This window comes from Rhinichthys klamathensis, unplaced genomic scaffold (assembly GCF_029890125.1).
Source record: "Rhinichthys klamathensis goyatoka isolate OS25496 unplaced genomic scaffold, OSU_Roscu_1.1 h1tg000384l_1, whole genome shotgun sequence".
In the NCBI taxonomy this organism is placed as follows: Eukaryota; Metazoa; Chordata; class Actinopteri; order Cypriniformes; family Leuciscidae; genus Rhinichthys; species Rhinichthys klamathensis.
In genome coordinates this window covers 423,651-435,623 of record NW_026606888.1, presented here as the reverse complement: position 1 = coordinate 435,623, position 11,973 = coordinate 423,651, and the positions used below count along the sequence as shown (strand labels likewise).

At 36.9% G+C, this 11,973-nt stretch overlaps 1 protein-coding gene across 8 annotated transcripts in view; it reads right to left on the bottom strand.

Moving 5' to 3' along the window:
• Positions 1-4,078: 4,078 nt before the first annotated feature.
• The window catches only part of spire1a (spire-type actin nucleation factor 1a), a 44,671-nt gene continuing 36,776 nt past the window's right edge, over positions 4,079-11,973 (bottom strand). For 3 of the 8 annotated variants that reach the window (XM_056233901.1, XM_056233904.1, XM_056233907.1), the window contains 10 exons: positions 10,242-10,411; positions 10,036-10,129; positions 9,776-9,918; positions 8,564-8,581; positions 7,378-7,404; positions 6,738-6,875; positions 6,504-6,574; positions 6,384-6,411; positions 5,241-5,395; positions 4,079-5,158 (listed from right to left, as the gene is read on the bottom strand). In XM_056233901.1, the coding sequence (XP_056089876.1) occupies positions 4,909-5,158; positions 5,241-5,395; positions 6,384-6,411; positions 6,504-6,574; positions 6,738-6,875; positions 7,378-7,404; positions 8,564-8,581; positions 9,776-9,918; positions 10,036-10,129; positions 10,242-10,411 (1,094 nt within the window). In that variant the 3' untranslated portion in view covers positions 4,079-4,908. The remainder of the gene's footprint in view (positions 5,159-5,240; positions 5,396-6,383; positions 6,412-6,503; positions 6,575-6,737; positions 6,876-7,377; positions 7,405-8,563; positions 8,582-9,775; positions 9,919-10,035; positions 10,130-10,241; positions 10,412-11,973) is intronic. The other 5 variants (XM_056233902.1, XM_056233906.1, XM_056233905.1 and 2 more) reach the window with 3 other exon arrangements.

Here is an 11,973-nt window from a genome sequence, read left to right as displayed (position 1 = left end):
ACCCACAGTCAGTGATGGTCTGGGGTGCCATGTCAGCTGCTGGTGTTGGTGCACTGTGTTTTATCAAGGGCAGGGTCAATGCAGCTTGCTATCAGGAGATTTTGGAGCACTTCATGCTTCCATCTGCTGAAAAGCTTTATGGAGATGAAGATTTCATTTTTCAGCACGACCTGGCACCTGCTCACAGTGCCAAAACCACTGGTAAATGGTTTACTGACCATGGTATTACTGTGCTCAATTGGCCTGCCAGCTCTCCTGACCTGAACCCCATAGAGAATCTGTGGGATGTTGTGAAGAGAAAGTTGAGAGACGCAAGACCCAACACTCTGGATGAGCTTAAGGCCGCTATCGAAGCATCCTGGGCCTCCATAACACCTCAGCAGTGCCACAGGCTGATTGCCTCCATGCCACGCCGCATTGAAGCGGTCATTTCTGCAAAAGGATTCCCGACCAAGTATAGCTTGTTTTCATATGACGTCACGCCACTGCGTTTCCATGGCACGAAATGCAAATGGAGGGCAGGAAGTGATTTGCTGTATTTAGAAAGCACTATAACAAGCTCAAAATGCCTATGTTTTGCGTCGTTTATGGTTACTTAAATCGATCCAACCACGAGGAGTTTTTATCGTGTACCAAAAGTTGTTGTTCATAAGGGGGGAAAATGCAAGAAATTGACCGAAAAACTCCGGAAAAACGGCTTGCAAACCTACGTCTGCGGTCGGGAGGAGCCGGATGGGAAAATGCCCGTGTGTGCAGTGATCACTTCGTCAAATGTGAGTTAATACAACTTAAGTGGCTGTGTTTGTGTAACGTGTAACGTTTCCGAACTTTGTAAAGTCAAAGTATGTCTGTAAGACGAGGTAGTTGCTGATATCTACCGCCTCGATGGCAGGAAAATCTTTCAATTCAGTTGAAAATCGCTCCTCTTCATAACGTAAGGATCACGTCCAACATATGTTTGATTTTTTTGTTTATATCTTTCTCTTGTAATAGCGTGTAAAGTAGTACAGTACGGACTTTCCTCCATCTCGTCCATTGCGCTCTTCACTCCCTGCCCTCCATCTGAATTCCGCGCGTCATCATAATCACGTGACTGAAACCCAGCTATTGACTATTGAGTGCATAACTGAACATAATTATTTTTTGTATTAAAAACACTTCTTTTATTGGTCGGATGAAATATGCTAATTTTTTGAGACAGGAATTTGGTGTTTTCATGAGCTGTATGCCAAAATCATCAGTATTAAAACAATAAAATACCTGAAATATTTCAGTTGGTGTGCAACGAATCTAAAATATATTAAAGTTTAATTTTTATCATTACATTATGGAAAATAATGAACTTTATCACAATATGCTAATTTTTTGAGAAGGACCTGTATATGTGTGTGGCCTGGTAAACCCTACATCATGGGGACAAAATGTCCCTACATGGGAATATCCGAAATCCTTGTCCTTGTGTCGACATTTTTTTTATCCCCTGTGATGGGGAGGGTTAGGGTTATACACAAGGGGATAGAATATACAGTTTGTACAGTATAAACATCATTATGTTTATGGAAAGTCCCCATTAAACATGAAAACACAACATGTGTGTGTGTGTGGTGTTCAGGTTTAAACATTCTTTTGGCCATGTAGTTTATTTCCCCTTTGTGTCAAAATAGCTTTGAATGAAAGACTTTTGAAAGAACAAAAAGTGCTCGTTTAATGATTTGTGTTTGCTGCATTATGTTGTCTTAAAGCCCTGTGCCTTGCCAACAGTTGGAAGAGGTTCTCTTCTATGCAAACTAGATTACTAAATAAAAGATGAGGGCTTGAAGAGCCCTGATATCTTTGAAGACACAAAGGACCAATGGATAGAGATTCAATCAAGATGTAATGCTGCTTGGAAGCTGTCTTTTGACCTTACCTTTGATGAAATTATAAGAAATATCTATTTGAACTGGACTAGTGAATGAAAGAAATGTTGAAGGATTTCTAGCCTATTCATTCCTAAAAAACCGATCAATTCAGCTTAGTTTTCACTGCACTTTGTCATTTACGGTACACAACTACACACACTGAGCATAATAAAGGGGTCTGACTGCAGGAGGGTGAGCGTAACCGGAAGCGCAGCTGGTCTCGCGCAAAACTAACACTTTAGCCCCGAGCCGAGCTTAGAAAATACACACCTCAAGCGTACATAGCCCTTGACAACTGTTGTCGTGGTAACAACCAATCAGACCGCCGGACAGGCTTGTTTTGCCACTGTCATCTCGGTTTACTGTCCACTCTCTTTCAGCTGAACCTCAGTGGGAATGTGTTTGTAAATGAGTCGGCATTAACTATTCAGGCTTAATAAAACACAAGTCTTAAGAAGTTGACTGTATAGCTACAAAGAAGCCCAAAAGTAAAATATTGAGACAGCTAGTTTTTACCATACTGTTACTCAATTGACAGAAAATAACTCATATTGAGGCATATAGGCCTACATGTGCTTCTCAATCTCAAATAAGATTTTTTTATTCACATTTTCCCTAACACCCACCATATTTTTCCTGCTCATTCTGCATAACTGATCCCAAGCTGCTTAAAGGGATAGTTCGCCCAAAAAATGAAAATTCTGTAATTTACTCACCCTCAAGTAGTTCCAAACCTGTAACGTTATGAGTTTCTTTCTTCTGTTGAATACAAAAGAAGATAAATGTTGAAGAATGTTGGTAATCAAACAGTTTACGGTGCCATTGACTTAGTAGGCTATTTGTTTTTCCTACTATTGAACTCAATGGCTACCGTCAACTGTTCGATTGCCAACATTCTTTAAAATATCCACTTTTGTATTCAACAGAAGACAGAAACTCACAGAGGTTTGGAACAACTTGAGGATGAGTAAGTTATGACAAAATGTTGGGGTGAACTATCTCTTTTAAAAATGTAAAATATGCCAAAAGTCATCTGTTGAAAGTGATGTTTTTCTGCCCTCTAGTGGAGAATTTCAATTCTGTCTCTCCTCTACCAGTTTATGTCATGCATCTACAGCTATTTGGATAGTCAAATGTCAAAATCATAAGGAGAAAACATGAAACATGATTTCTAAATTACTCTAGAAACCCTACCGTTTACCCATAAGTTTGTCACTAGTTTAAAAATAGCTTACAGAGACAATCAATATTCAGGTAATAATATGTGGAAAAGTTTGCATTATCTTGAGGCTTGAGTACATTTCATATAATGGATCTCATTTAAACTGCCAGCATCATTAAATACATCCTAACTGATTATATATTTTTTCTTTATTAGGGTTCCATAGAGGTATGTGATTTATTATTCCTTGACATATCCAGTCTGATGATGAATGTTATAATATCAAATGCAATTTCAAATGTTCAAATTTCAAATGCTTTATTTATTGGCAATTCTGTTTCTTAGTCTAAAAAAAATCATAGATTTCATCATGCATACCAATCATTCTTTAGCTTAGAGGAAGGCAGTACAGTCAGTTTTGCACAAAACAGAAGAACAAGTCAACAGGCCTGTATACCATCGCAGTGCATGTGTATTTATAAGTGTGCACGTGTTTTATTAAGTAAGGAAAAACTGAACAAATCTTTCCAAAAACCCTGACATGACTTAAGTACCTTCATATTACGAGATGTTAAAGACTCCTAGGGTCTTTCATTGCACAACATGGGTAATTAATAATATAATATAACATAATTTACAAAGTTTTAAGACATCAAAATAAACATAGTTGAAATATTACAAAATATATTTAGAAGTTGAGTGAAGGTTCAAAATGAACATGAAAAGAAAAGCGAAATTTGACACTTAAAAATAAAAATCATTATTAATAATATAAATCATATAACTTTATAACAATAGTGCCTATTTTAACAGATCAGTGGATCACATGAGATTCAGATATACAGCATATGTACATAAACAACATATCCTACAAAAGTCACTTCCTATTTAAAAGAAAGCGTTGGTTTCCCCCTTCGGGCCGTCACTGTCTCCGCTAAATGTTATTGACTATGTACATCAGGTCCAAGACACATATTGCTCAGATTGTGGAGATTTGTTTGGCACAGCCGAAACACTACAGCTTTTAGCATCCGCTCTAAAAAAACACACATCTTTACCCTCGTCTTTGACTAAAAGCTCAAAAACACTGCCATCAGACAGAGGAAAAATATATATCTGTATAAGTACTCTCTGTAATTATCTAAAACGCCATTCATTTGGACCGTGTCACTATTACAGCAGCGATTTTAACGAACAATAAGAAAAACATTTGGTAAGACTTGATCTTGAATTGTTGTGGAGGCTGAGTTCATCAACAGTCTTCTTGGTCGACTAGTTCTTCCTAAAAGGGGAAAATTAGTCCTTTTGGATGCCTATTTACATCTATAACATTTAGGCTGATTATTCAGTAACTATTTACATACAATTGAACCACTTTTCTTTCCTATATTGAAAAATGTACATTCAGGCCTTGGTTCTTTCAGTAATCAAAGCAGCCTTGCGTTTTCTTTTTCACACTGTCATTTTCATTTCATTCCGTGTTAATTCAGATTCATCTGTTTTTAAGAAAAGCTGGTCAAAATAAGTTTAAAGTGTGTTAAACTACATTCCAAAGCTCCAATCACAGAATCAAACCATTTCCTGAGAAGGCTGGTGCTTAAGGACTCATGCTGGAAGAGGGACGGCTTTATTCCTTCACCTCTGGCACTTTTTAAATGGAAAAGAAGAGGTATCGAAGGTACGTTACAAAGCTAATAAAAGTGGCCGTACTGTCATAGGTAACAAAACACCTTTTACATCGCAAGCTTATTTCTGTCTGGCACGTTCACAACAGGCGAGAACAGTATAAACAGGAACGTTTTAATGGGAAGGACCACACCGTGAAAGTTCCAAGCACTTGGGATCCTAAACCTCTTTGATAGTCCGTTCAGAAGGTTTGAAGTGGGAAGAACTGGTGTTGGACATGTAGACTGAATGGGTCCTGCGGTGCAGACGGGCACGTTTGGTGGTCTGGTTACGCCTGCTGTTGCTGATGATATCGTTGATGAACTTCTTGCAGTCCACGCAGACCTCCATGGTGCTCCAGTCCTCTGTGAACTGCTCGGGAAGCTCCAGCTCGTCTTTGGAGGACGAGCGCTCACCGTGCTTTGATGATCTGAGAGGGATCGTGACAAGAAATACTCTTACTGGACGCCCTTACCGTGGTACAGATGATACTCATAATTTCTGAAGCTCACCTGGACAAGGAACGCTGAAGGCTGTGGCGCTTGTGGCTGGATGCGGAGGAGGTCTTCTCTGCCGGGGCTGATGCTCCAGACTCCTTTTTGGGCAGAATGCTGGGGCCCAGAGAGGAGATGGGTAGGCTGGCATGGGGCTTGGAGGGCAACTTCATCTGAGATGAGAGGATATGAGGTCATTAGCAAATTGAAAAATGCACACAATCGTTCAAATGTTTGAGGTCAGTCAGATTAATACCGTTAATACCTTTATTCACCAAGGATGCAACAAATTGACCAAAAGTGACAGTAAAACATTGATAATGTTACAAAATAATTATCAAAGAAAATGAAAAAAAATGTATCACAGTTTTCAAGTAACTGATAATAATCAGTGATAACTGATAATAATAATAATAATAAGTTTATTTATTTCCAAAGGATCATGTGACACAGAAAAGTAGAGTAATGGCTGCTGAAAATTCAGCTTTGCCATCACAGGAATAAATTGCATTTTAAAATATATTAATATAGAAAGCGGTTATATTATTTTGAATTATAATAATATTGCACAATATTACTGTTTTTACTGTATTTTGATCAAATAAATGCAGCCTTTTTGAACATAAGAGACTTATTTTAAGATGACCTATTATGCCCTTTTTACAAATGCTTGATTTTGTTTTTGGGGTCAACTTGAATTTTCATGCTTGACTGTTCAAAATACAAAATACTGAGTAATGCTCTGTTTAGTTCCTGTCTCTATGAAGCTCCTCCTTCCAATAAGCACACTGTTATCTGATTGGTCAGTGTGTTGTGAATGGTCAACCGCTTCGGCATGTTCCTATCTGCGAGTTTTGACACCCCTTTTTTTTGCGTATGGTTTAGACATGAATATTTTAAATGAGGAATGTTCATTCCAGGGAGAAAACTCAAGACTACAATGGAGGTGTTTCAGGGAGTTCAGAAACAGTGCGCACTAATATAGAGAATAACTCCCTTTGGAGTGGACATTGTAACTTTGCAGATATTTTTCATGCTCAAACAGCAACATTACACACTAAAGAAAGTTGAAAATGTGCAAAAACCATAATAGGTCCTCTTTAAATATTATATATATATATTAATGCAAAAGTAGCAAGGAGTTAAAGATGTTACATTTACCTTCTTACAACACTGTGAACAAACAGGCCTGTGAGAGTAAAAGGAGAAGAAATATGATTCCACTGCACATCGCTACTTTGTTTTCATTATTTAAATTTATGAATGAAAAGCTCCACCCACCTCTTACAGAACTGGCAGGTGTAGGACCAGGTGAAGAGCGAGAACTTCTTCGTCCGACACGAGAAGCAAAGCTAACGGAATAGATTGCACAATTAAACACTTACTGTAGTGAGCTGCCAGTATTTTAAGCATCATAGAGTAGGTGTGCTCCAAAAAAAAAGAAGAGGATTTCAATAAAGCTTGGGCTGTACATTTATAGTGGGCAGTGAATGTACAAGAGTAGAGAAAATGTACCTTTCCTTTCTTCAGCGCATTATAAACCTCTTTATACTGTTGGAACTTCTCCAGCTCTGCTTTAACAAGAACCTGTCTGATATGCATCACCTCCTCGACGGTCAAAGTCAGGCACTCGACAGGGTAGCAGAACTCCTCCTGAAACAAACACATCACTTTCACAAACATGCCGAAGGATATGTTGCATATTTAAACATGCCATGCTGTCACACCCAAGAATTAGGGATGGAAAAACTATTACATGCTAGACCATGACTTTACAGGGTTTCACCCTCTGCCAAACACGACACGAAACAAACCCACAACACAATGGAGATGGCGGCAAAGCAGTATTAAAGGAATGTTAAACACTCCGTCAAGCCTTGTATGCAAAATTTGCATATGAAGATGAGTGGAAATCTTTATTCTCTGTGCTAAAAAAATGCACGGCGCCCCAGGACTAGTCCTTACCCAATTTAATAAGGAACACTGATTTAAGCACACATAAAAGCCAATAGACATCTCTAATACTCACATTCAATCACCTTAACTACCACTCGACAAGACAAATCATCACTACAACAGACTCATATTGGCTTTTATGCCCCTTGTCACCCAGTGTTGGTGTAGTATCATCAACATGTAGTTTAATAGGACGTACCACACGACCGCTGCCTAATGCGTGAGCCTGACCAAAGAAAACAACATGGCTATTATTTGATATTTGTTGAAAACTGACTGGAGTATAGTTTCATGTACAACAACAAAAAGTGTCACTGATACTCCCTAAATGTTATAAAACAAGTAAATGTTAAATAAAAGTAAATGAAAGTATATTTTAAATGGGCAGAAAGTCTAAGAAACACTAACCCAGTATAAGAAAGAAAGCAAAGACAAACCTATTTTAAAAGCACACTGTTAAATTGTTGATAAATTATAAATTATGGGGAAAAAAGAAAATGAGGCATATCTATCCACTGGTATATAATATAATATAATATAATATAATATAATATAATATAATATAATATAATATAATATAATATAATATAATATAATATAATATAATATAATATAATATAATATAATATAATATAATATAATATAATATAATATATAATTAGTGCTGTCAAATTGATTAATTGCGATTAATATTGCATCTAACATAAAATTTTGTTTATATAATATATGTGCGTGTATGTATGCATGTATGTATATATATATATATATATATATATATATATATATGCGTGTGTGTATACATATACACACATTCACACATATATTTATATATGAGTGTTTGTGTATATACAGTATAGACACAGAGACATACATATAAATATAAAATATATACACATATATTATGTAAACAAACTTTTATGTTAGATGTGATTAATCGCGATTAATCGTTTTGACAGCACAATCTAATATAATATAATAATTATTACTTTGCAAATATTGCTGGCTATCTCTATAGTATCCCTTACTTCACCCTTTTATTTAAATCTTAATTATAACTTATCAAAATCTAACACTCTTTGAATGATGCACATAACTTAAGCATTATTCAAAAGGAGGAAGTTCGTTGAGCAATGTTGTCTTCCATTATGATCATAAAATCATCTTGATGACGGGTAACTGAAGTGATTTTAGTGTCGGCTCATTTCCTTCTGCAGTTTTCCCTACTGGCCATGCAACACTGTGCAACATGCACACATGAAGCAACAGCCCAGCTGAAAGACTATAAAGCGATCTCACTGCAGATAGTGATGAAATAGTGATGAAATGACTCCAAAATAATGCAACATAATCTGTGGGTATGAGAATGTGGAAGATGTGTGCTTTACCTTGTTGTCCGGAGACAGCTTCAGTGTAAGGCAGGAAAGGAAAGTAGAGCAGTTACAGCTCTCTATCTAGTATACTGCAATAAAACTACAGTATCACTCTATCTAAAATAATCATTTTCATGTAAAAGGTCTGTGATTGTCAAATTTACAACCGTTCAAAGACCTCAGAGGTTTCACAATCAGCCCTGATCAGTTACAATCCTTTTAGACAGGACCTAACACAGTCAGCATGGCTAAATCTGAAGCAGTCATTTTTCATAAATTAAGCTTCATGTAGTAAACCTATCAAGGCGGATAGATTATATGATGCACTTACTGGGTCTTACTGGATGTTCAATGTTTAGGGTACTTATTTTTTTTGTGAAAGAAGACTTATATTTGATCAAAAATACAATAAAAGTAGTATTGTGAAATATTCGTACAACTTAAAAATGTTTTCTATTTTAATGCATTTTCTTTATTTAATTTATTCCTGCGATGGTAAAGCTGAATTCTTCTCAGCATCGTTATTCCAGTCCTCAGTGTCACATGATCCTTCACAAATCATTCTAATATTCTGACTTGGTCCTCAAGAAACATATCTTATTATTATCAATGTTGAAAACAGTTGTGCTGCTTTAATATTTGTGGAAACAATGTAACATTTATTTACAGAATTCCTGAATTCAGAATTCAGCATTGCAGAATAAAAGTATTCATTTCTTTAAAAACAAAAACAACAATCTTACTGACCCCAAACTTTTGAACGGTAGTGCAAGACATTATTCACTGAAAATCTTTCCCTTTTGGCATGTGTATCCTCAGCGTACCTGCTTTCAATGTGTGAATGAGAATGAGACGAGAAACTAGAGCAGTCCCAGTCCGTTCCCCTAACAATACATCCAAGCCCCCTAAGCAGCTGTATGGCATAGAGTAGCCTTTAATTGGACTTCTGAATTGAAAATGAAAGCACAAGTTCTCCTTTAACTCTCTCTCTCTTCTCTCTCCACACTCAGGGCCTGCAATGCTACGGCACTGGACAGACTTCTGAGAATCGAATTATACTTTCACAAGACTCAGGACAGTTAAGTGTGACCACAGCCTGCAGCCAACTGACTGCTTTACACCAAGATATTCTCATTTACTGTCCTGGGATCCACTCAACAAGGAAAACGACTTTGCAGGCAGGAACATGTCAAAAACATGGAGCTAAAGAAAGGTTGTTGTAGTTACCAGAGATTTGGAGTTCTGGCGAGACGGAGGCAGGAAAGAGCGTACGCTGGTGGGAGCTTCCTTCTCTATGGAGTGCCTCCTCTGTGGAGCGAAGCGTTTGTCAGGCTGAGGAGTGGAAGATATGGGCAGGAACTTTGGAGGAACTGGGAAAAGACAAAATGGAGTGCAAAATTTCAGTTGAAAAAGAACCATAGAGTCAATGACATGTATTTGTTGGACTGCAAATACAAAAGTTCTGTATATTTCAGTATGGTTCTTACTCTTTTTGCCCACGACGGACTCTGGAGATGTGTCCTCAACCAGTGAGGTGGATATGCTGGAGCTGCTGTCGGATTTTCGAGTGTTTTGGTCCTCCTGGAGTAAGAAAAAGAGGCTAATGCAATTGACTCCCACGGGATTCACCTAGAAGTCTGGTTCAACATTTTGGCAGGGTTATTGCAATATAGAAAATATAAAACACACTCACATCAGAGTCTGAGCTGTCGAGCTCAGCCAGCGTAGGTGCTTTGAGCAACCTCTTCCTCTGGGACAGCGGCTGTCCTCCAGCTACACCGTTTACAGGGCTCCGAGCCGGCGTCGTGCCATTGGCCAGGGACAGTGTGCTGACGGCCAACTTTCGGGGTCCGTCAGGGATGTCTGTGTGTGGATGGGCATTATGGACATAATCAGGCACCAATCAGAACAGCAATGGCTTGCACATTAGGAAAAAGTAGACTTTGTTTACACTGTACCCAACTACAAATAGTTTATCTGATCTTGAGCACTAACAGTTCACATTGAAATTGTTCGCACTGAGATTGCATCTGTCTGGTAGCCGTGTCTTAAGCATCAGCCTGATGCTAAGAAACTGGGAAGTTTCCAAACAGTAAGTGAAAAGTGAGGAAGGAAAACTGGAAATGTTGTCCATCGTGGCATCTCGCTGTGTTGCTGAACTCATAAGGCGCATGAGTTACTGTATTTACACGTTCATAGATATACTGTGAAAGAAGCGGTTCACTCACTTACTACATAGCGAATGCCACACTATAGTGAATTTCACTATAAGGGAAAATTAGACACAGACACAGCTAGTAATACATGTCTCGAATGGCTACAAAACACTTGAAATCCAAAATGACAATTTAGAGGTAAAAATAATCAATTTTATTTGGATTTCAAATCATATATCTAATGTACTTTGAATTATAATTATTAATTTTTTTTGCAATCAGCAACAAATGGCCTAGGTGGTATCAGGGTGAAAGGTTATGCACAGTAGAATATAGTGATGAAATTACATAGCATTGATGTCCATAGCAAATTAAAATAGTGTAATTCACAAAATCAAGTCAATAGAAGACAACTAGGTCACAGAGTGACTGAAACAAAAAGTCACAATTGACATTATGGCTATGGATTGATGATGTTTAAAAACAATATGGTTTAATAGTTTGGGGTCGTTGAGATTTTGATAATGTTTTTAAAAGAAGTCACTAATGCTCACCAAGTTCGCATTTATTTGATACAGTAAAGCAGTGATATTGTGAAATATTATTACAATTTAAAAATAACTTTTCTATTTGAATATAAATATATATATTTAAATGCAATATATTCCTGTGATGGCAAAGCTGAATTTTCATCATCATTATTCCCGTCTTAAGTGTCACATGATCCTTCAGTAATCGTTCTAATATACTGATTTGGTGCTCATTAAACAGTTCTTATTTTTATCAATGTTGATAAAAAGTTGATAAAAACAGCATATACCGGTATTTGAAATACAAATCATTCGTAACAAATGTCCTTACTGTCAATTTTGATTAATTTAAAGCAGCCTTGCTGAAGAAAAGTATTAATTTCTTTTTAAAATAATAAAAAAACCAAACTTTTGAATGGAAGTGGAAATCTCTGACACCAAACACTAGATGGTCTCATACTGACAATTATCATGTAATGTAATTTAATGTAATGAGACAATGGTCTCATTACATACAATGTATGGGACTCTCACACAACAAAAAGCATACAATCAAATAATTTAATATAATAAAGACCAGTATACTACAGCTAAGATACTGATCATTTCTATATTAAGAAAACACATATATCTGACATCCATCTGTCAATGTTCCTCGTCATTTGAGCCTCAAGTGAGATATTTCTAGAACAGCAAAAACATTTTTAGATGGACAGAGTATAAAAATAAACTGCAGCAT